General features: G+C 29.8%; 5 protein-coding genes and 1 long non-coding RNA gene across 9 annotated transcripts in view; 2 read left to right on the top strand and 4 right to left on the bottom strand.

The window, feature by feature from the left end:
* Positions 1 to 338: 338 nt before the first annotated feature.
* Positions 339 to 3,307, top strand: LOC126873770 (uncharacterized). The gene is made up of 2 exons (XR_007692532.1): positions 339 to 2,083; positions 2,172 to 3,307. It is a non-coding gene; the product is annotated as an uncharacterized LOC126873770 (long non-coding RNA).
* On the bottom strand, positions 3,032 to 6,206 carry LOC126873705 (nucleolar protein 14 homolog). The gene is made up of 5 exons (XM_050634851.1): positions 4,599 to 6,206; positions 4,396 to 4,525; positions 4,150 to 4,314; positions 3,547 to 4,055; positions 3,032 to 3,462 (listed from the first exon to the last, which is right to left on the bottom strand). Exons 1-5 carry the CDS (start codon positions 6,197 to 6,199, stop codon positions 3,216 to 3,218), a joined length of 2,652 nt encoding a protein of 883 aa, XP_050490808.1. The 5' UTR covers positions 6,200 to 6,206; the 3' UTR covers positions 3,032 to 3,215.
* Positions 6,207 to 6,605: 399 nt separating this feature from the next.
* On the top strand, positions 6,606 to 8,892 carry LOC126873741 (probable 39S ribosomal protein L45, mitochondrial). 2 transcript variants are annotated; one of them, XM_050634939.1, is made up of 7 exons: positions 6,606 to 6,752; positions 7,129 to 7,369; positions 7,470 to 7,790; positions 7,906 to 8,057; positions 8,172 to 8,220; positions 8,303 to 8,452; positions 8,536 to 8,892. In XM_050634939.1, the coding sequence occupies exons 2-7, from the start codon at positions 7,319 to 7,321 to the stop codon at positions 8,827 to 8,829; spliced, it is 1,017 nt and encodes a 338-aa protein (XP_050490896.1). In that variant the 5' UTR covers positions 6,606 to 6,752; positions 7,129 to 7,318; the 3' UTR covers positions 8,830 to 8,892. The 2 variants fall into 2 exon arrangements, with proteins under 2 accessions (XP_050490896.1, XP_050490895.1); XM_050634938.1 differs by having other exon boundaries at positions 6,669 to 6,817.
* A 98-nt stretch (positions 8,893 to 8,990) lies between these two features.
* On the bottom strand, positions 8,991 to 14,229 carry LOC126873757 (uncharacterized). The gene is made up of 7 exons (XM_050634964.1): positions 12,640 to 14,229; positions 12,002 to 12,096; positions 11,747 to 11,923; positions 10,912 to 11,129; positions 10,221 to 10,438; positions 9,341 to 9,591; positions 8,991 to 9,212 (listed from the first exon to the last, which is right to left on the bottom strand). Exons 1-7 carry the CDS (start codon positions 12,850 to 12,852, stop codon positions 8,993 to 8,995), a joined length of 1,392 nt encoding a protein of 463 aa, XP_050490921.1. The 5' UTR covers positions 12,853 to 14,229; the 3' UTR covers positions 8,991 to 8,992.
* Positions 14,230 to 14,822: 593 nt separating this feature from the next.
* LOC126873730 (glutamate receptor ionotropic, kainate glr-3-like) lies at positions 14,823 to 19,288 on the bottom strand. Its single transcript, XM_050634917.1, has 7 exons — positions 18,815 to 19,288; positions 18,626 to 18,720; positions 17,450 to 17,623; positions 16,636 to 16,874; positions 16,159 to 16,376; positions 15,694 to 15,947; positions 14,823 to 15,088 (listed from the first exon to the last, which is right to left on the bottom strand). Exons 1-7 carry the CDS (start codon positions 19,055 to 19,057, stop codon positions 14,875 to 14,877), a joined length of 1,437 nt encoding a protein of 478 aa, XP_050490874.1. The 5' UTR covers positions 19,058 to 19,288; the 3' UTR covers positions 14,823 to 14,874.
* Positions 19,289 to 19,641: 353 nt separating this feature from the next.
* The window catches only part of LOC126873695 (tyrosine-protein kinase transmembrane receptor Ror), a 350,758-nt gene continuing 347,282 nt past the window's right edge, over positions 19,642 to 23,117 (bottom strand). For 2 of the 3 annotated variants that reach the window (XM_050634820.1, XM_050634823.1), the window contains 3 exons: positions 22,709 to 23,050; positions 22,367 to 22,635; positions 19,642 to 22,291 (listed from right to left, as the gene is read on the bottom strand). In XM_050634820.1, the coding sequence (XP_050490777.1) occupies positions 21,602 to 22,291; positions 22,367 to 22,635; positions 22,709 to 23,050 (1,301 nt within the window). In that variant the 3' untranslated portion in view covers positions 19,642 to 21,601. The remainder of the gene's footprint in view (positions 22,292 to 22,366; positions 22,636 to 22,708; positions 23,051 to 23,117) is intronic. The other variant, XM_050634822.1, reaches the window with a different exon arrangement.

The following is a 23,117-nucleotide window of genomic DNA, read 5'->3' as shown; positions in this document are numbered from 1 at the left end:
TAGGATTAGGATAGTAGATCTTAGGATAGATAGAAATTGTTGTATCGATCAAAAGATGTATGAGTAAGAATGGACTATAGTGATTTGTCCATTTGTCCATAGCCCTTGGGATTATATGAAATATTGTGCGTCCGAGCAAATGTTAAAACAGCTGTTAAGCCTCTTGGCTGAAGGATGGATTAGAACATACGTTTAGGTCACAGGACGTAACACTTATATTATATAAATATATATGGATCATAATTAACATCGTTCTTTAAATAAAGCGTATTTCTTTAAATATTATAATCATATACATTTATAAATATAAAGTACAATTTTGAATTCATAACCTATCTTATTCAAAGAAAGATATATTAAATTATTCAGTGATCATAAAGCTTTAAAATCAGAATACAGTGTGTTCGTGGTATTGCAAATTAAAATAAGGCGTCGTTATTCAATAATAATGTTGTCAAAGATTTTGTTCGATAAGTTTCTCTTTAGAATTAAACGTGTTACCGCTAATCACGTGTATATGTATATTTCAGTTTCGAACTATCAGGAATCAGAAATCAAGACATCATTCTCACGGAATTGTCAAGATCTTTCGAGTCATAGAAACACATATATAAAGTTTTTTTGAACATTACTAATTCCAGACTAGGTAGAAGTAAATAATCAGATTACTCTTCTACATGTGAAAATAAGTCGGAAATATAGAATAAAATTTATTCACAAGACGGTTTGTTTCCGAAAAATATAAATTTGCAAATTTATCATATGTGTACACTAAGACAATTCTTAATTAACACTAGAACTACCACACCAGTCAAAATGACTAGTATAACAAATTTATTTAAAAATTTTTACTTCATGTTATATTTTTTCTCCGCAATGATGTAATGACCTTTGCAGGGATAGCTAAAGGAATAATATAATAAACTTTAATTTTGTTTTATTCATTTAAAATAAAAGTAATTTTGTATCATGGCTATTTATACCAGTATTAGTCAAATTGACTGGTCATTCTGTAGAGCACAGTCGTTGGAATAAGATCTGATTTCTCGTTTTATAAAGCAATATTTTACAAGCCTTGAAAATGAGTAAAAAATTGGAAGCATCCGAATTGTTGCAAAAACTGAAAAGGATACCAATGGAATGCTCTGATATCGAGGATAGTGAATTCTCTGAGTATGAAGGAAGTGAACCAGGGGAAAAAGAAATTGAAATTTGTAGTGATAACAGTAACAGTGACATTAATGACAAAGAAAATGAGTCCTCAGAAAGTAATCCAGAGAACATTTTCAATGTACGCAAAAGAAGACGTGCTCGGGTGCTTTCAAGTTCTGAAAGTGAAACTGGAAGTGTACAAGCTAGTCCAAATAGAATTGCCGTAGACGGAACCAAGTGTGAAAGAATTCAAGGGTCAGGTTCTGGGAGATTACACACTATATTCAAAGACGCATCCGGCTCCACAGGATATGCAAAAAGAAATATCGAAAGATAAAGTAATTAGCGCATTTTCCCTATTAATTGACAGCCATATGTTGCAACATATAATATCTTGCACCGAATCAGAAGCTTCTCGAGTTTTGGGTAAAAAATGGATCCTTACAGAAACAAAATTAAAAGCATTCCTTGGAATATAGTACGCAAGGGAAGCATATATAGTGAAAAATTTGAAACTTTCATATTTGTGGAATACAAAATGGGGACCAAGCTTCTTTTCCAGCACAATGAGTCGAAATGAGTTTGTTGAAATATTGAAATTTATTCGATTTGACAAAAAAGATGATAGAAGTCAACGTTTGAAAAATTACAAATTTGCACTAATATCAACCGTATGGGATAAGTTTATTGAAAACAGCCAGAATTGCTATAAACCCGGTGCAAACATTACAATAGACAAGCAACTTTCCCAACCAAAGTCAGATGCAGGTTTACGCAATATTTACGGAATAAACTCGACAAATTCGGAATTAAATTTTGGCTGGCATCTGATGTTCAAACAAAGTATGTTGTAAATGGATTTCCTTATTTAGGAAAAAGCGAAAAGGACTTACCTGAAACGGTCGAATTTTATAATAAAACAAAATTTGGGGTAAATATAGCACGCCAAATGACAACAAAATATAGCGTGAAGTTGGGATCAAAAAGATGGCCACTTCAAGTATTTTTTAATATTTTAGATTTGGCTGGCATAAATGCCTGGATTTTATATAAAGAAACCACAGGTGAGCATATATCCAGAAAAGATTTTATGTTTCAATTAGCAGAAAAACTCGTCGCTGACAATGAAAAATCACGGATAGAACAAAGAGCATCTGAGATCCAAAGTACGTCAAAGAACTCACCTTATTCATGCAAATGGTGTCAGATAGAGTACTGTAATAATAATAAAACCACCACCATTTGCAATCTTCGTAAAAAATATGTATGCGGAAAATGCACGCAGAAGAAACTTTACGTTTGTAAGAAATGTGACGAATGATAACTTTTGTATCTAATAATTTAAGTTATATTTGTATTTTATTTATTATACTACGCTTATTACGCTTATTATTATATTATTATATTATACTTCTATTATATATTATATTTACCAATGGAAATTTATCTTAATATTCTTGTTACCAAAGATTTTGGTACTAAATATTCTTCATTATTGTACGTATTGTTATTATTATAGTTGTTATTATATATTTTTTAAGATCTCAGAACATGGAGTTCCTTTTGTAAGATAATAATAAATAAATAAATATAAAAATATTCTAGTATTACGTATTTTTTAAAGACTAGTCATTTTGACTGGTTTTAGTAGAGATAGCTACGTCTTAAATGTCGGTAGTTCTAGTGTTAAACGCGTTTAAATTCTATTTTCTTGAAAATTAAGCGGAAAAACTAATTGTCAAATTTTATATCACACTTTTTATTTATTTTCTCGGACGAGAGAATTTTATTTTGTTTCCTGTTAATTTTTTTCCATAAGGAATTACCTCTGTATCATACAATTACAGTATTGTTTTGACAAACGAAATAGATTAAAAGATTTTCTTATGAAAATGCTTATTTACATTTATTACAATTAATGAAATTATAATCTTAATATAATATATAATAATCTTAAAAAAAACGCTAATATAGCGATTTGCACAAAATCATTCAAAATATCAATATTGTCTAAGAAAGATAATATATACAGACTCCAGAATGTGCGGTTTATTCTATTACTATTATTTCTTCCGTTTTAATTTCTTTAATTCACTCTGTTGCACTGAAGCTTCGCCGAAGATTTCTTTCACCTTGCGTTTACGTTCTTCATCGCTCTTAATCTGTTGTTTTATTTGTAGCTTTGTTAAGAAAGCTCTGTCTCTTCGTATTTCACGCATAGCACCTTTCATTTCTTTTTTATACTTGTGCAACAATTTTTCTCTTTCAGCTTTCTCCTTGGACATAGTCTTATGTTTCTTACCGTCATATCTGTAAAGAATATACGAAACTTAATAACATTTTTGAATTTATAAAACGACGTGATTTGAAATTACAAATTCAATTTTTACATACACTGCTTCAATTCGTGGCTCGTATAATCTTAATGGTTTTGGTTTCTTCTTTTCAACCATAATGTATTCTAATTTTTTATTCTTTAGTTTTTCCAAATCTTTTCGTAATTGCATAATATGTTTCCTCATGTTTGGTGGATATTTGTCAAAAGAATTCGATTTAAGTAATTTTAAAATTGGTTCAAATATCGAATACACAGCTTCCAGTTCTTCCAAATGGTTTTTAAATTCACACAATAAATTTACAGCTATTAATAAGGCTCTTATTCTGAAATCATCATCTATGGGGCCATCTATCAGATCGGACGCTTTCATATAAATACTACTTGGATTAATATCAAACTTAGCATGATCTTCATCAAGTATTAATAAATTTCTCGAGTTTCCGTTTGTTTTAAAGGGCGGTATTATTTTTATTCCTTGTATTAAATGTGTAGGCGTGGATATGTAAACTATTCCGCGCAAGAAATTTAACACAGATGGAGCAAATCGTTTACTTAATACTGTATACTGTGAATGTGAATGAAATATTATTAATATAGGATATTGCATTTCCACATAATATGTTCGATTATAAAAATATAACACTAGTAGTAACGATTACCTCTAATATAAGAGTACATATAAAAAGACCCTTTGAAATATCTATTTTATTTTTAATACGACATCTAAATAGTATTTCAGACATAAATATTGCACAGGGAGTAATTACAGGATGTCTGAAATCGGATGTTGGAAATAACAAAGAAACCAATTTAAAGAAAATAAGCTGAAAAAAAAAGATATTTATAATTATATTTATAATTACTGTCGAAAATATATTTTTAATATAATTATATGTTAAACATACTGTATCTAGGTCAGGGTGTCTCTTCTTATTTTTCTCAAACTCATTGTGCTTTTCTTTGATTATTGCTTGTATAACAGATTTGGCATTCTGTGGATTTAGATGAGCAAGATCGTATAAAAAAGGAGATAATCTGAAATAAGTATGTGTAATATAATATAGATATAATACAAGTAACTAAATTTTATTAAAAAGTTATATATTACCTATCCATAATTTGGAAACCTTTAACTATACTTTCAACATCATTTCCTATAACATGATCATTTACATGTTGTAATAAAAACAAAAATAAATTTGATAACTTTTCTTTATTTGTATTATTCAGTGACCAATGATTACACTTAATTATACGATCTACGATAATTGACTGGTAATCAGCATTATAATTTTGCAAATATTCTTGTAACTCTTCAAAACTTTCTGGCACTTTATAAGTGTAAGGTAATTCCTTCCTTGCACTTTCCATATTTTTCATTTTTAAAAGATCATCTCTAATTTCTTGCTCTCTAGTTTCACTATCCAACTTCAGAACACTAGTTTTTGATTTCCCTTTTGAACCAATTATCATATTGCTTTTGTTTAACTCTTTTTCTTCTTCGCTAGAAGATTCTGACTCTTTCAAATCCGATAAGTTATCTTCTTCAGAACTTTCAGATTCTGAGATTTCATCGTTAGAACTTTCAGCTAATTCCCTTTTGACAGAATTCTTTTCCTCTATTTTCCTTTCTTTCTTAATAAGGTCATTCATTGCAGTAGTATTTAATTGTTTATCTCCCTGAATATTTATATTCTCTTCATTATTTGAACCTCTTTGTACATCTTCAATTAAATTTTCTCCATCATCATCTGCTGGGATTTGGTCATTTATAGTTTCTAGCATAAAACCATCATCAAGATCATCTGCAGATTTGTGTTTAATCTCATTACTTGTATTATTTACAAGTCCTTTCATTCTTGCCAACCGGTCTGCTTCTAAAGCTTCCAGTTTTTCCTTTTCCTCTTTTACAATCTCTTCTTCAGACTTTAATCTATCTGATGGTGTACCTTTAGCCTCAAATTTCAACTTACGTACTGCAATATCGTAATCATCAGCCTTTGTCTCTGTAGTTTCTTCTTTAACTTTCTTATTAGTTGCTGAAACAATTGGAAGGAGATCCCTCCACTCAGAATCAAGTTTTTCTGTTAAATCTATAGTTTGTTCACGTATTTTCTGTTTCTCAGCTTTGCGTTTTTTTGATTCAGCTATAAGCTCATCTATAAGATCTTTCCTAGACTTTTCAGATCCTGATTTGGACAAAATACCACCACCAAAGTGAGCTTCACCAACAAACTTGTTATCCAGTTTACCATTTCTACTCTCATCATCGCTATATTCATCATCACTTTTTGGGTCATCAAATTTTTCAATTTCCTCTAAAGTCTGACCCTTATGTGTTAATACTTCATCATCATTCAAGTTATAAATATTCTTTTTTTTATGAGCTCTCATACGTTCTACTGCAAATCTAGCCAAAGCTTTATCTTCTTCGTTCAGGGATAAATTCTTTTCACCTATACGCCTGTCTAAAAATAAATTATCTTTATTTTTTAATTTGTACTCTTGAAGAAGCGTTTCTTTTCGCTTCTTAATGGCTTTTGCACGTGATACACCTGGGAGACCTTCATCCGTCTTGCTCTTTCTACCCAATACATTTTGTTTGTTCTTATTTACGTGCACTTCAAATGGGTTCAAAGATTTCTTCTTTTGTTGATTACGTATTTGTTGGGAAACTTCCGATAATGATTTCTTCTTTGCTTTAACCATTTTTATTTCTTGCTTTCAACGTATGTATTTTCAAAATATCTTAATTTAATTTTAAGAAATTTTAATTTATATGATAATTATCATTTTGTAATAATTTATATTATTCCGAAATATATATGGATCATAATTAACATCGTTCTTTAAATATTATAATCATACACATTTATAAATATAAAGTACAATTTTGAATTCATAACCTATCTTATTCAAAGAAAAATATATTAAATTATTCAGTGATTATAAAGCTTTAAAATCAGAATACAGTGTATTCGTGGTATTGCAAATTAAAATAAGGCGTCGTTGTTCAATAACAATGTTGTGAAAGATTTTGTTCGATACGTTTCTCTTTAAAACTAAACGTATTACCGCTCCTCGCGTGTATATGTATACTTTAGTTTGGAACTATCAGGAAACGGAAATCAAGACATCATTCTCACGGAGTTGTCAAGATCTTTCGAGTCATAGAAACACGTATATAAAATTTTATTAATCACATTACGTTTCAAATCAATGTAAAAGTAATATCATAATGATAGAGTGAAGAAGAAAATAGGTAAAAATGCCAATAATTCGGTAAAAATATTAATATATCTATATATACCTATTTGCATTTATTTTGTAAGTAGTAGGTGAATATTTTAAATAGATATTGAATAAAGATATATTAAATGCTATATGTATTTAATGATTATACCATACTTTATTTGTAAATTTCATATTTAAGAAATAATTTCCCGTAACTTATCGTCTATTATATAACTCATATTTTTATTTTATATTATTTTGAATTTTCGAAAAGCAGCAACTAATAGAATTTGTTAATTATAACGTCATCATTTGATAACACTTTCTCAATTATATAATACATATATTTTTATTGTTTAAACAATATAAGATTATAAACTAGTTATAATTATATACTTTTTCAGTTAACGGAAGTATCTTAATGTAAATGTATTCGTATGTTACTAAATAGTGTATTTCACTAATCTGTTTTGATTAGTCTTAACGTAACCTAAACATAGTATTCGATGGAAGCGTAAAAAGTGATTAAATAAATTTTATTTGAAAAATAGAAGTTTAAGTAACTTAACAACGCCTTCAGACACATTTATAAAGATGATACAAAGATACAGAAATGCAATATGCATTTTTGGGAAGTATATGCAGGTAATTTCAAACTTTATCAATGATTTCAAATTTTATCAATTTAAAATGTCAGTTTTTTATAATGATTGTTTAACTGTAAACATATTTTACTGGTTTTTAGAATAATTTACCAGTAATGTTAGGTCCTATTAATTATCCAGTTCCTAACGACAGTTCTCAACAAGTCAGAAATATAAAGAAACATTTTAATCCAAAGTATCGCAAAGAAAGGGGAAAGAAAGTCATTAAAATGAAATTACCTACATTTGATGATGATGATGATGAAAATAACAGTAAGGTAAGAACAAAGTTGAAAGAAGCTGGAATTCTACCACAAAGAAATTGGTCTGAAAGACCAGTTTTTATTAGCTCTACACCTACAATATTTGATAGTTACGTTGCTCCAGAAGGTGATGGAAAATTTTCTCCGATTAACACTACGGTATGTAATACATTTATTTATAGCATAATATAATTAATAAAGATTGAATTAGAAATAGAAATAGAAGATTGAATTGACAATATATTCAAAATACTTTCATTCAATACTTGTTTAGGGTGCGAAACAAAAGTTTGAATTTATAGAAAAAAAGAGTAAATCTTTTATGGCCCTTAGGAAGATTAAGACATATGAGGATAACTATTCATCTGATACATTTAGAGAAAACCTATTAAATGTTTATAAAAAAGCACATGAAGCTTTATGTCGGTAAGAAATGTTTATTGAAATTTATTTGGAATACATTACTTCAAAACTGATCACACATCATATATTTATGCTAATGATAGTTTAGATTAAGTTATAAATTTATTGTATTTGCAGTAAAGATCAAGATGAAATACTACAATATGTTACAGAAACTGCATATCCTGTATGTCTCGATATATTTAAATTTAATGTTGTTTTCTTCATACAATAGTGTGAATATACTGATAGATATCATTTCATTTTAGTTAATGATACATAATGTAGACAACAAAACAATTGTTTGGAAATTTTTGGAATCTCTGGAGCCAGCACGTATCGTACATGCTAGAGTAACAAGTCTGATTTCAAAGAGCAATTTATTTGCACAAGTCACTATTCGTTTTCATAGTCAACAGGTTTAACAGCAGATCTTAATATTGTATATATCTATGGGATATTTATAATATTTAGATTATTATATGAAAAATTAATCTTTTAGCTTCTCTGCATTTATGACCGATTTGGACGATTGTTATTAGGTAGTGAGACAGTGAGGAAAGATGTTTTGGATTATATAGTATTTGAGAAACATATATCTAATGTGTATGGTACTTGGCGAATACACGGAAAAATTATACCAAATTGGCTAACACCGAACGAAATATCGACAACTACTTACATCTTGCCAAAGAAAAAGGAAGAACCTTCATCATCTGATAGCGCTGTTGAATCGGTTGCTCAAGCGGTACCGCCAGAAACTTTAGATAAACAGCATACTGATGCAAAACCATAATAATTGTATTTCATGTACAAATTGCAGTTATTAATTGGTGAATAAAATACTTTTAAAATAAAATATTGTTTGATGCAAATATGAAGATTACAAACTTTTCAATAATATGTCTCTAAATTTTTATTAATTTTTACATTTTTTTACAATAATTTTCACAATTTTCTTAGGATATTTTCTTAATTTTGCAGTAAAATATTATATTTTCAAACAAAAGAATTATGAATGATATTAGAAGGCCACCGATGAATATCATTAATGTTAAATACACTTGTTCTAAGATAATTGGTTCTGTCACATTTAGTGACTCTTTTTCAACGTTCTTTGACTCTATCCAGCGATGTTTCAGTAGTTTGATAAAGCCAACTTCATATAATTTCAACATTCTATATAGTAAAAATATTCAAATTATTCAATAGTCAAATTATTCTATTTCTTTGTGAACCAAATAAACTTGTACAATATTATAAAGAACATACATATATAAATATTAATGTAAAGTTAAAATATTTACCCGATATCAATAGACCTTCTATGTGTAAAAGTCTTCGAAATTCCGGGAACTATCCACGAATAAAATAAAGGAATTCCTACGGGATTTAATCGACAGAAGTACATTCCTCTAGCTTTTTTTAAATCTTCACTTTCGAATATTGTGTATGGATTATTGGATGTACATATTTTTGTATACATCTCCTCAATTGTATTCATAACAACATATCGTTTCATGTCAAGAACTTTTTTGTATGTAGGCGATGTTCCTCGCTAAACTCGAGTAATAAAATAATCATATTTAAATAAAACTGCTAAGAATAATCTACATCTTTACATTACATTTTATATTGTAATTACAATTTCTAATATAGAAACTCGATTCATGAGTTGTTTATGGTATTTTTATGATATATGTTTCTCAAAATTTGCATGAAATCATGTATAAATAAGACACCTGATACCTGAAGATATTTAATATATACTCACTTATTTTCTTATTTTCCTACATTTCTGATGATTTATAGTGGTTGGAATTGAGAGACTTGTAACAAAAACGGCCCTTGTTATATTTTTCAACTTCTCAAATAATTATACATCCTGTATAATGATCAGAAACTTATGAATGACTTACGCCTTGATTTATTCAATAAAAATTACACAATTTTATATAAATAATCCTTGTCATAGTTGCACAACTCAATGACTTAAATAGAGTTCTACTGTGATCTAATTACAGATAACTTACAGTAATTATATAATACGATAAATATTTTGTTTAAAAGAACTAAAACGTATTGGCCAAAAATTCGTATTCTTTCGTTTTCCTAGAAGAAAACAAACATGGGCAAGGATCGTTTTTGTTATGAGTTCTTGACTCAGGAAAAATTATGTTTTCGTACCTCGATAATAATATTTGGTATAGAACCATTTAAAGTTAAAATTTTGTACGAAGTATTATCCAAAAGAGATTCTATGTCTTTGAAAGGAGGTGTGAAGGTAGTTTGCGTCATATAGCCTATTAAAAGGGCACTGAAAGCGGTTCTGATCAAACAAGAAAATAAACCCAACCATAATTCTATTATCCTTGAGCTTCTGGTCGAAGAAGATGGAAAGAAGCCTGTAAAAAATTAGAGCTTTTACTCGTAATAAATTAATTGCTTAGTAAAAAGCTGTAGTAATAAATGCAAAAAAGATTTAAGACGGTAAAAAAGTGTTAAGTTAAAGCTTGTGTATTGATGAATTGTTTTCTATTCAATTTTTACACAGACACAACTGTACACAAGTGTACATTGATCTAGCTTTTAAAAAAAGACCTCAGTTTCGAAAGAGATAATTTTACTTTTCTTTACTTTCCTTTTTTTGCGTTTCTTTCGGTTTGGTATTGTGATAATGTAAATTATTATTAATTACAGCTGTTAATAGTTATTGCTATGTTAATAACGCGTATTGTACAGTATAGGTAGTAATAACAATTGTGCCTTGTGTAAATAAAAGTTTGTAATCACAAAAAGATTTTCGTAAAGAAGAATTTTAAGCAGATTAAGTTTGTATTTCATGTGCCATAACTTGCGCTAATGTATTTTTTCTTACTTTGTCCACAGATCATGCCAAAGTTATAGAAAAAATGATCGTTCAAGCCAGTCTGCAACTTCTTAAGCATGATTTTCGTCTCGACCTTGTGAGAAAGATAGCTGCACATGCTCAATAAAAGGTATGTTATCAGAACTGCTTGCCAAACTCTTTTGGAGAATAATTTCACCATCCAAGTAGGTACGTGTCTTACTTCTCGTTCAATATATAGCCGATATCTGTAAGTAAATTATGATACTGTACATATTTGAAGATTATACGGAAAAAGCATGATATTTATTGATTTTCTGGTTTTAAGTTTTAATATCATTTGATGGTTAACAGAATATTTCTACCTATTAATGGCTAACATTACGTTAATGTATCATTTCATTATTCTTTTTTATACTATTTTTCTTATACCCTTTTTATGTCTATTGCTTTTCTTTAATGGGTGATATTACGATTATATATATTATGTTTAAAAATAAATGAAAAATCCAAGAAACTTCGTATAAGACCAGAATAGCTGATATTGTGACAATCAATATTCTAAAAACATTGAAAAATATATAGGTAGCGAGAGCATATGCATAATCGTTGAATTAATTTTAAAATTACTTTCCTATAAAGGACAGACGGCGTGGCTTATTTATTATCTTTTTAATGAGATGATACTTTATGATTCTTCGATGCTTATTCAAAATAGTAAAATGAATTTATTTGCAATGAATTGCTAATGGATAAAAAAGATTGAGAGTAAAGTTTATATCTGTACAATTTGTTTTTATAATTCATGTTTATAATATCCATAATTACCATCAACATCATTCTTTTTACTATAAAATACTCTTACTCGGCTTTCCATAAAGGCATCGTCATCTGGGTAATAGTCAATCTCTTGGAATGAGCTTCCATCCTCGATATTACATCTGTTTCATTATCTGCAATATACTTTAATAAACCAGTTCTAAATATGCCATCAGGATCTGACGCTCCTGTACTCTTCTCGTTCGTCAGAATCGGTTTTATTCTAAAAAGTTTGAATTAAAAAATAATAAATAATCTTATTAATAAATAAGAGAAATAGAGAGAGAGAGTTTAGCATTACGTGAAATTTAAATATTCGGACAAAATATTCCAGATCTCGCCTATAATTCCGGTGATTCGTGTTCCATTACCTATGCTATTGATAAGGTTCTTTTCCTAAAGAAACATCATAAAATATGGTATAAATGATAGTAATTCGAATAATGATCGACTCTGTGGTTGAACAAGTTCAACATTTTATGAGTTCTTAACAGAAATTCTTCATTCATTTAAAGACATCCTTAAATAGGAGCGCAAACATCAAAATAAAATTTCTGTAATAAAATTAACATAATAAAATATATATTATATAATATTATGTTAATATATAATATAAAAATATAAATATGTATGAAAATGTTATTTTGACGTTTGATATAAATTTGGTATAAATTATGCTTCAATAGGTATAATAGAATTGAATTAAAATAAAATTTATAATGATCCTGTTATCGTATAATTCTGTATAATTTGTTAAGAGAATTCAGTGAAATGACAATGCCTTTCTGATCTCCATGATTCGATTGTTGTTTGTAATCTTCCAGAAAGCAGAAATTTATATAAAATGTGTCAGAAGGCAAAAAGCAGCTTCAACTTTACAATTATGATTATTATCAGCTTTATAATACTCCTTCAGAAAATGGAAAACATTATTTTTACCTCGTAATAAGAGAACCTAACGATTCTTCCTTGGAAATCGTATATTTCCTCTCCTCGACTTTGGCTCAGCAGTTCGTTGTTTACAGCTGCGAAAGCTGGGATACTGAAAATCGGTACAAAATCCTGTAGTTTCTTGTCCCATATCACACCGTTCACTGATCGAACAGGTCTAAGTAATTCGTGAATCATCACGAGTAGTAGTATCTTTCTCATGAAGAAAATGTTTCTTGGACTGTTTTGCTCGAAGAACGACAATGGTAAGGTTTGCTCTTGCTTTAACGACGTTTGCTTCAACCACAATCGTTAGCAGGAAGTTTCATTATACATATTGACGTTGCTCGATATTTTCGTTTTAATGCGATATGATTATCTTCTAATCGATCAAATCATTTATTTTCTGTTCTTTCATTTGGTGGCTAGTCGTAAGGTCGATTTTAATCAATTTAATCATTTTAAAAAGTTCTCTCTGTCGTCTTTTGTTCTATCTATTCTGCTTTTCGATTCTTGTTCTAGCTATTCTGCTAATTCATTTAGACTACAAGATGTACAAGAAATCATTTAGAATACTATTTCGAGATATTTGAGATTTATCATTAGATAATTGAAACTATCTTTCATTTATATAGCTGGCTATATAATCAAGTTGATATCCTATAAATTTCATTTTTAATATTAGAATAGAGTAAGAAGGAAAAAATAACAGAGCTATAGAAAAATAATTTTGACGCATTTTTCTTTCCAGAAAAATCGAATTTCTCCATAACATTACACACATTAAAAGATATTATATCGTAATTGTGCTGTGACACGTGAAGTAATTATATATGCAATATTTTATTGAAAGTTTTAATTGGATATAAATAAAATAGATATAGGAGCTTGTTCATATCTATTGAATAGAAAGGAGATATGAAAAAATTTATAGTTTAAATGTAAAATTTTAATTTTACGTAAATGAATCCTTCGCTTTCTGTAAATTAGCTATCTATAGATATTGTTCAATTCAATTGAATTTAGAATAAGGAAAAGTAAAAGAAACTTTCGATTAAATGTTAAATTAAATTCGAAGGATAAACAAATTTTTTTAGTAAATTTATTATCAAATTTTAAAATATTCTATTCAATATTACGTAATATTACAGAAATTATTCTTTTACTTTTCCAGTCATTCGATAGTTTATCTTCATTTTTCCATGCAAGTTTTCCCATTTACTATACATGATTTTAAAGTTCTACAACAAATTTAAATAATCTTTCCAATAATCCACGTAATTACGCGTTATTATCTACGCTGTTAAGATTGAACATAACGATTAAAATTAATCGCGTGTCACATATCAAGCTGCCATTTTAATAAAAGGTTCCAGCTAATATTGCTAACGAAACGTCACGGTAAATTGCTGTAACATTTGCTTTGGTAAATGTTATCGTGTCTCACGATCTCGCGTTTCTGCAACACAGTCGATGCTAAACGCTAGCGATTTCATACTGATAAATCGTTGTAACATGAAAACATACCTACGATTTAGGTCAGTGATAGAAATGCATTTAGTAATGTAGATCGACTTTATAATACGAAATTTTATTCATTGCCAGGTCAATGGAAAAGAAATCGTATAAAATGGAACTTCTTTTCTGTTACTGAGATTTCCACTTGGAGTTTCTGCAATTTAGAACGAAACGCTACATATGGACGTTAAGAGACAACTCAGACGGATGTATTTAGTGGTAACTTGAAAATTATAAATACGCCAAGTTGGTGGGTCACATTTAGGAATTAGATGTGCATGTGTAGATCTAGTGTAGCCAATATTAAGATTGTTCAATATTAGGTAAATATTCACAAAATTTCATTTTATTATCGAAAAAAGTCTACACAAAAGTACGCAATTTCCCCAACACTATTTACATTTAATAAAGTGCGAAGGACCGAGACTTTCTTCTCAAGTAACCTAGACTTAACCGAAACTCATTTCTGATTAGCTTAAAATTAGTATGAAAATGCAAAATAATTTTTCTATAAACCTTTAATAGACCTTTATACCTTTATACTACTCAGGATGATGATCATGACAACATATTAAAAAGCTATGAAAATCAGAAGTGGTTCCCTTTTTATGAATATTTACTCAATGTCGTTTGTTATTTATTTTAATTAGGAAAAAAGAAACGAAGGTGAAAAATGTTATATTATCATATTTCATTTATTACCATTTATCATAGCTACAACAGTAATTAGGTAAGCTCCTTTCTACAAAAGAATATTAGATTTTCTAATGAAAGTATTATGAGGGAAAGAACAATACCAATAAAAAGTATCTCAAAAATTAGATAAACTTGATTTATGTCGATTCTTTTGAAAGGACTCTTTGCTATATTATTTCTGCGATATTTCATCCAGCGATCTTTTAAGATATCTATTAGGCCAACTTCGTGTAATTTTATTATTCTGAAAACCATAATTCGATTAAGAAAAGTAAGAAAAATAGCACGAAAACGTGTCCCCTTTCAAACCATTCAACTTTGAACCGCGATATTTATCACTTATATACGTATATTCCAACACTTATTACGAAACTTTTTGAATTTAAAAATCGAAAACTATTATCTATGATTATAATAGTGGAATTTGAAACGAGTTTGCATAGAAATTACATGACATTTATTGGAAACGTACACTTTGTAAAAAACTAGTATAGAAAATTAATATTAGTAATGTAATACAATTCAATGATTTTGCGGACTTGTTAAATATTCGGGATTATTAATATAGCGAATGATCGACTGTTCATAAACTTTGGTGATTTTTGCTAAGCATTTGTTTTCCATAAATGTAATTTCTACGTATGTACAGTTTTAAATTCGTCTGACGTTTTATCAATACAGTCACCACGTTGTCGTGTCATGTTACAGTGTTACAGTTAACAAATTTCTAGCATTATTCGATTACTTTCGCAAGCCACTGTATAATATATTTTCATTTTCTAAATTTCGATATTCAAAATTAAACGATTTTTTAGAGGTAATTATCTAATTTGTCATAAGTATATTTACGACGTGTCGATGGAACGTTTGTACGGAAAATGTTTTGGTACACCAAATCCAATCCAAGTTTGAAAATAACTTTTTCCCACTGGTACGATCGGACAGAAATCTTTGCTTCTTGAATATGCTTCGTTTTCGTTCTCTAAAGTGGCGATTAATCTTTTGTCAAAACAAACTTCCTTGTATATGAAACTTAAATTTTTCTCAAAGAAGATACGTTCCGATAATTTGTAACTCTCGTACATTGGCAAATGAATGGCATTCTGAAAGTACATTGTCGAGTCAACATTAAATAACTGTATAGGGGACTAACTGTTGAAATTTATATCTTTGAAAACCACCTCTTTTTTCCTTTTTATTTCTTATTTAAAATACTTTTGAAAAACACAGAAAATCTTTTAACAAACAGCATAACGAAATAAAAAAATTGGATTTATACAGAGCATTGTAGGAATTTGAAGTCTGCCCTGATACCTTCATGAGTTCGTAGATTGTAGATCCTTCGAAAATTAGAACGTTGTATTTCGATTGCTTCAACAACGTATCAAAATCGACAAACGGTGGTGTCATAGTCCGATTTGTCATTCGATAAATGAGACTAGAGCTGAAAACCAACAGCATCAACCAAGCGAATAAAAATTTCGATGTGGATAATATCTTGCTTTGATCGCAAAAACCTCGCGGAAGATATCCTGAAAATATTAAACAGAACGAAATTCTTCTAAAAAATAAAACTTGTGTTTTTAGCTATTTCATAGAACAATCAATCTACAATATTAAAAAACAAATTTAGAATAATTTTACTTTTATAATTGAACTCTAGTAAATTTTATTTCATTTAGAAATAGCGCGATAAATAGTTAGGATAGTAGCTAAAATAATAGAATTTATAGAAATTAATAAACTCTTGTCAAATTAAGAGAATAATAATAGAATAAGAAATAATGAAACCTTGACAGCACATTATAGAATATGTGTAAAAGATATGATCGGCGAAATTGAAGTATCCACTCCTTGACTTTGATTGTTTATTTCTTTTGCGATTTTTGCGTGATCCATATTGAAAAATGTAACCAGCGACAGCAAATATCAGGATTAGAAAGATGTGAGTGCACAGAGTTTCGCGTGTGAACATGCTCAACAGCCACTTGTTGTCGTATGCGTATTTTGACCTTATATACAATCGGTACCTGTTTAACGTGTGCCAGTCAAATAAGTCGTAATAAATTATTTAACAAATGCTATCAATCTAATGTGACTAACGTAAATGATAAATATGATAAATTTAATCTTGAATTGCTATCACTGCATCATAGATGACCACATATCTACGTTGTCTATATAGCATTACAATTTTAAGTATGCATTAAAAATTGTAATTGATCTTTATTTATTTTTTTAAAGTCAAATAATTTAAAGAAATATCTATTCAGAGATTAACAGAATCGTTTAATGTAATTGTTGAAAATGACAACGTGAGTTCGTGCTCACCATCCATATGCAGATGCGCTAGTTACAATAAATAGTAACTAGAAAATAGTTCCAAATATAATCGATAGGTTTAGGATATTCTTTTGTTTTTATCCCTAGTCCATGTAAGAAAGTGCAATAAAGTTTTTCGGCTCAGAACGGTGTGATAGATTTATCCAAAGAATAAAATAGTAACTATTGTAATAACTACCTCTAAATACAGAAATAACAACAGTAATTTTTAATAATAAAAATAATTTTCAACTAAAAATTTATTTAAAAAGAGATTTCCTACTTGGTATTCCAAACGGGTACGGTATAGTCGAATAGATTCGTGCGGAGAGCATAATATCCTGTTCGCAAAATCACTTGCGTTTCATTTCGATCGAGCAACCCCATCACACCGCTGTAGCTTCCGTTTTCCAAGTGTTCTCCGAAGTGATGTTCCCCGTATTTCACTGGTATCAACCTAATCCAATAACTCGATGCTTTTTACCTTAAATGCTCGTTTTAATATTTAAAAAATTTATATTATCAATTTAAAAACCAAATCATCCAGCACTCATACAAAATGCTGTACTTAGGATATACTTGACACAAGATAATATAGATAATCATCAAATATACAAGAGTAATTAACTTTTCTAGCAATATTATACTAACTTTTTATGGTTTGTATTTCGATAATTAAAATGTTTAAAAATTCCCTATTAGTACTTATTTGTGGAAATTCCCGAATAATGTTGTAGATGTACAACTTTGAGAAAGTAGGGTAGAATGGAATATTCAATTTTGCATTTTGTTAATAGAGAATCGGATGTTTTAATTGAACCTTAGATTATAAGAAAATAAGACTTTTTGTTAATTTAATTTAGTAGAGAGATTTCCCAGAAGTATTGAAATATTTCCTTGGCCATAGGATAAGGTAAAATGGAACGACCGTTTAAAGCCATGATAAAAGGTATAAAATTCGTATTTTTGTAAAAATTGCAAATGTAAATTCTATATGTATAATTAAATATGACATAATATTACAAACAACATTTAGTGCAGATAAACACTTTTAACTTAGTATAAGCATTATAATAGACGTTCCGTTTTACTCTATATTAGTGAATTCTATTTTGCCCTGCATGAAATAATTTAAGAAACATTTAATACTTATACTTCAGTGTGAAATAAAAATATTGAGGAAATATCAGAAAACCTGAACATGCTTAAATAAAAACCCGATGACACTAATAATCTTTCTTGTTATTATTATACAAATATTCATATTAGCAAGACATTTGATCAGTTTTGTAAGTCACTAAATATTCTGACTGAAACAATGAATAGTTGAATTTTTAATTTAAACACAATCTCAAGTTACCTTTTCTATGTCTACCAGTTTTTAGAAATTGTTAACAAAACTTCTGAAATCATCCTTCTTAACGTAAAAAATAATTTATACGTGATATGAAAAACGTACGTGAAGTTGAGATGACATGCGAGCAGGTTCCATATATCGCCGCAGATTCCAGTCACCTTCGTGTCGTTCTCATAAAACATAACTAAGTCCTGTTCCTAAAGTATAACGATGAAGTATTCTTTGAGTCTCGCGGAACAACGCCTCGAATTTACGGGCAATTCATATGCTTATAAGGGATCTGTTTAAAACCTCGTAGTAAGAAGCTCTCAGAACTTTTCCATTGATATCTTTCATATGTAAATCTTGCCTCGTGGAAATCGTTTGTCTTCGGAAATCGCGGAATCTTGAATCATTGTACAGTTGAACGAAATCTTGTTGGTTCCTGTCCCAAATTATACTTTTCTCCATTTGACATTTTACACGGCAATAACGAAGAATTATTATGAACAGGGTTACAAGCATCTTTGATGCGTTTGCTTTTGCGACGCACATCGTGAATATCCGTTAACTCGTTAGTTTCCGGTATGTACTGCGACTGTCCATCAGCGAAATATTACTGTTATAATGTAGAAGGGGGACCTTTTTACATTATGATCTTTTTACTAAGATAACGCGTGGAGAAGATACACGTTAAAAAATAATGCTTTTACGAATATTGATTGATTTTGATTTTTATCTCTGAAATTTGCAATAATGGTCGTAATTTAAGTCAAGTCACCTGCAATTGTGTCACTGTAATTTCTTTTTGAATTCTTTTAAATATGTGGTCTTTTTTTAGATACAATAAAATACTTCGAAATTACTAATTTATCGATTTATGCTATAAAGTAATAGAAAATAATCTGAAAAATCATTATTTGCTATTTATTTTATTTAGAAATTTAGAATTTTCTGCCAAGTATTTGCGAATTGTGTAACTATTTCTGACAATTAAGTACGTTAATAATGCTCATTTTAGTAAATAATATAAGTCATTTATGGCTTATTGTTCTTCTTTTTCAAGCAAAAGACTTATTTCAAGTTAAGAGAAAAGAATTGAAATTGTTTAGGAAGGGGAAGTCAATAAATACGATACGTACATATTTTAACATTTATTCAGGGAACATGTTGCTGCGGATTGAAAATAGATCGGGATCGAGGTGTGACAAGAGGGAAAAATGAAGTGATATCGCTTTCATACAAAAACATGGATCGTATATATGTATATCGTACTTGATCGTGTGTATGTGTATATATATAGATATATATACATATATAAAGATCAAAGATTAAATATATAAAGATCTTACATTTATGATCCTTCTTCAAAACGATTGATATAAATTAACTTAAATCTAACGGATAACGAGCCCTCGATGCGGACGTCAGGATTACCATACAATTAATAATAATAATTAATAATAATACAAAGACCGATTCGTAGGCTCGCTATCTCTGAAAAAGAGTTCCGTTTTAACATAATACATTATTAAATCGTTACTCTAATCATCTCGTTTAAATCGATTTTAAACATTTGACAGCTTCATCTCGGCTGACGAAACATCCCCCTTTGACTCTCCTCTCCTAATAGAAAATTATAAAAAGTATAATACAATCTTGTTTAAACACTCTCACTCTAGACTTCCATAACCTACAATTCGCTTGCTTACGATTCTAACTGTATAATTCACGCTATATCGCAACGAACCAGGCGTTAATTCGTTTTATTATTATTCGAGTTTCACTAGAGACTAGTTTCGAACCGTTTATGAATACAGTTTGTAACGCCTGCTCCATAAGTTCTACGCTCTATACATGAATAATATGATCCTGTATAATTTACATGTTAATAATGTCGACAACTTTTCAATAATTTCTCGGAAATTTCTGAGCTTTTGTAAGTTCTTGCTATCAGTGCAATTATCAACATATTTGTCTCGAGTATCGTTTAACTGAATAGACTCTATAAAGAATATTAAATTCTGGCAGTAGTTAAGAGCACATGATCTTGCTTGGTTTCTTACGTGAAACGAGCGAACGATTTAAAATACAAGATTTTATGAAATGATGAAAAGAGTAAGAAAAACATTTTGCTCTATATAATAAAGATGCGCGATTGGTTGGTTGAGCATAATAATTGTTCGCCTTCAGATATGATTAGAATTGCTTTTCGTTCTTAAACGAATCATCACCGATAGTTCACGAATTTTCACAGATAAAGTTACTTTTTTTAAAAATCTATTAAACGCACAATGAGATTGTGCTTTTCACGTAATCGACTTACTGCTACAACGTACAGCCAATAATTGATTATTGTGCCATTTCTGGAGATAGGTTTTCAGAATCGTATTAGATGGTGAATACCATCTGGCAGACACGCGATATTATATTTATATTACAATCTAGTAACAATAGATCAGTCGAGAAATTCACGGTTTCGCGTATGCAAAAATATAAATAAAACTAATAGTATAAAAAGTCTCACAGAACTTGCTTAACTTACAAAATTTTGTCGCATAAATAGTATCACTAACATTGTGACTATAATATAACGGAATATTAGATTCTCGTACACTTATACAAAATTAATGGCATAAGATGTTATTAGTAAATATGTTTGATTACGTATTAACGTGATTTTCAATACATTAAAAATGTTATAAAACTGAAAATGTAACTACGAAATAATACAAGGGAAACGCGACAATATTAAACGGTACAGCCTACATCCTATACTGCATATATTCATATTTATACGTATGTATATTCCGTTACGTTGTATGTATGTATAAAAAATTCGTTAAGGTTGTACACCATGTTTTTTTACGTGTTTATCGACAGTATAAAATATGTATATTCCAATTGAAGAAATAAATACGGAAACGTGGCAGTGATTAGGTATTGAAGAGAGAGTTACCTATCCTGTTTAACGAACGTTATCCGAAGCTTCGAAAATCGAATCGTACTTGCGAAACGAACGGTATAGATATATACCTTGTGTAACGATTACCATGAATACATACAAAAATTGTTCAAGTGAACAATCTTCGTTCGTGTTCACTTCGATACCCTAGTCTCGGTAGTGACCTTACTGGGATCTGGTAACCTGACAACTAGTTGCGCTCCATTTTGCATTGGTCTGGTTCCATTAGGAGTGTTTATCTTGTTCATTGGCTGAGGTGCTGGAGGCAATACTTTCTTCGCTCCGCTTAATTTTGGTGAACAACACTGTTTATCATCGAAATCGTTCAAATTGATGTTTGTCGTCTGATTCGGAAAAATGGGAGCCTTCATGGGCGTGCTGTGTTCATTGAAGCCGCAATTTGACCTCTGTTCGACCGAATTCGCGTTCTGAAAGCTCGGCGGCAGCATCTTGATCCCATTGCTGTGGTCGTTCAGGTTACAGAACGGCTGCTCCGTGTTCCCTTTGAAGTTCATATCCTTTGGATCGCATTTGTATATTGGCGCTGATAGCTGCGTAGAATTGGTTTTATTCGTGCTTTTATGACTGCTTCCGGAATAGCTGGTGATAGATTCGTTACAGAAATCACTCAGGTAAGTTTGGTTTATGTACCAGTTGTGCAGGCGATGGTGAATCTCCGGGAACTGCGGTCTGCGGTTGGCTACCTCGTGCCAGCACTCTATCATTAGGCTGTAGATCATTGTCGGGCAATCCTCTGGGCATGGTAACAATTGCCGTGATCGAATCATGTCTATTACTTCTTGATTATTATACCCGTAATATGGCTGTAAATTAAACATGCAACATTTAAGTATAATTTTTTAATTCTATAGTGTTATTATTTAACATTATTTTATTACCTGTAAGCCATAACTATAAATTTCCCATAATACGACTCCAAAACTCCATACGTCGGATTCTGTCGTAAATTTTCCGTAAAGGATTGACTCTGGTGGCATCCATCGAACGGGCAATAAACTTTTGGATTGAACTCTATAGTAGTCGCTACTATATATATCACGAGATAAACCGAAATCGGAAATCTTTACAGTTAAATTGTCTCCAACTAGGCAGTTTCTCGCGGCCAAGTCTCGATGAACATAGTGATGACTGGCTAAATATTCCATACCTAATATGATATCTTGATTTAGTAAATTGTATAGATATATGTAATAAAACTATAAATTCCAAATTAATCTAACCAGATGCGATTTGTAAAGCAATGTGTAAAAATTCTGGCTGCTCTAAAATTTTTCCGCTTCCATTGTTTAATGGGACGTCTGATCTTGGTGAATGGCAAATGAGAAACTCGTGTAAATCCCCTTGGGTCATGTACTCAAACAACATACACATTGGTTCCCCTTTCAATATTACGCCTAGTAGGCAAATAATGTTTGGATGCCTTAGGTCTGTCATCAGATCAACTTCCCGTTTGAAGTCGCTTTGTGTTTTTGGGCTTGCGTTCTCTTTTAACGTTTTCACTGCTACATAAATTGGCGGCTCACATTTATTGCCGGTTTGTAATTCCCCTTTGTATACCTTTCCTAGAAAACGTTCAGAAAATTATAGTTTATGTAAAGTGTGTATAAAAAGGAAATATAAAATTATTCT

The sequence above is a fragment of the Bombus huntii genome, chromosome 15, assembly GCF_024542735.1.
Source record: "Bombus huntii isolate Logan2020A chromosome 15, iyBomHunt1.1, whole genome shotgun sequence".
Lineage (NCBI taxonomy): Eukaryota > Metazoa > Arthropoda > Insecta > Hymenoptera > Apidae > Bombus > Bombus huntii.
Note: the sequence above shows the minus strand (reverse complement) of the source record. Positions and strands in the feature narration are given on the sequence as shown.

Coding starts and splice junctions, on each gene's coding strand:
- LOC126873757 (XM_050634964.1), bottom strand. CDS start 12,852: ATGAGAAAGATACTACTACTCGTGATGATTCACGAATTACTTAGACCT. Junction 11,130..11,746: donor ATGCCTTTATGGAAAGCCGA/GTAAGAGTATTT, acceptor ATTTACTTACAG/ATATCGGCTATATATTGAAC. Junction 9,592..10,220: donor TACCAAATATTATTATCGAG/GTACGAAAACAT, acceptor ACTCGAGTTTAG/CGAGGAACATCGCCTACATA.
- LOC126873730 (XM_050634917.1), bottom strand. CDS start 19,057: ATGTGCGTCGCAAAAGCAAACGCATCAAAGATGCTTGTAACCCTGTTC. Junction 16,377..16,635: donor TTCTATAATGTGCTGTCAAG/GTTTCATTATTT, acceptor TAATATTTTCAG/GATATCTTCCGCGAGGTTTT. Junction 15,089..15,693: donor AAACGTTCCATCGACACGTC/GTAAATATACTT, acceptor TATGGTTTTCAG/AATAATAAAATTACACGAAG.
- LOC126873741 (XM_050634939.1), top strand. CDS start 7,319: ATGATACAAAGATACAGAAATGCAATATGCATTTTTGGGAAGTATATG. Junction 7,370..7,469: donor TTTTTGGGAAGTATATGCAG/GTAATTTCAAAC, acceptor ACTGGTTTTTAG/AATAATTTACCAGTAATGTT. Junction 8,058..8,171: donor GCACATGAAGCTTTATGTCG/GTAAGAAATGTT, acceptor TTGTATTTGCAG/TAAAGATCAAGATGAAATAC.
- LOC126873705 (XM_050634851.1), bottom strand. CDS start 6,199: ATGGTTAAAGCAAAGAAGAAATCATTATCGGAAGTTTCCCAACAAATA. Junction 4,526..4,598: donor GGTTTCCAAATTATGGATAG/GTAATATATAAC, acceptor TACTTATTTCAG/ATTATCTCCTTTTTTATACG. Junction 4,056..4,149: donor TATGTACTCTTATATTAGAG/GTAATCGTTACT, acceptor TCACATTCACAG/TATACAGTATTAAGTAAACG.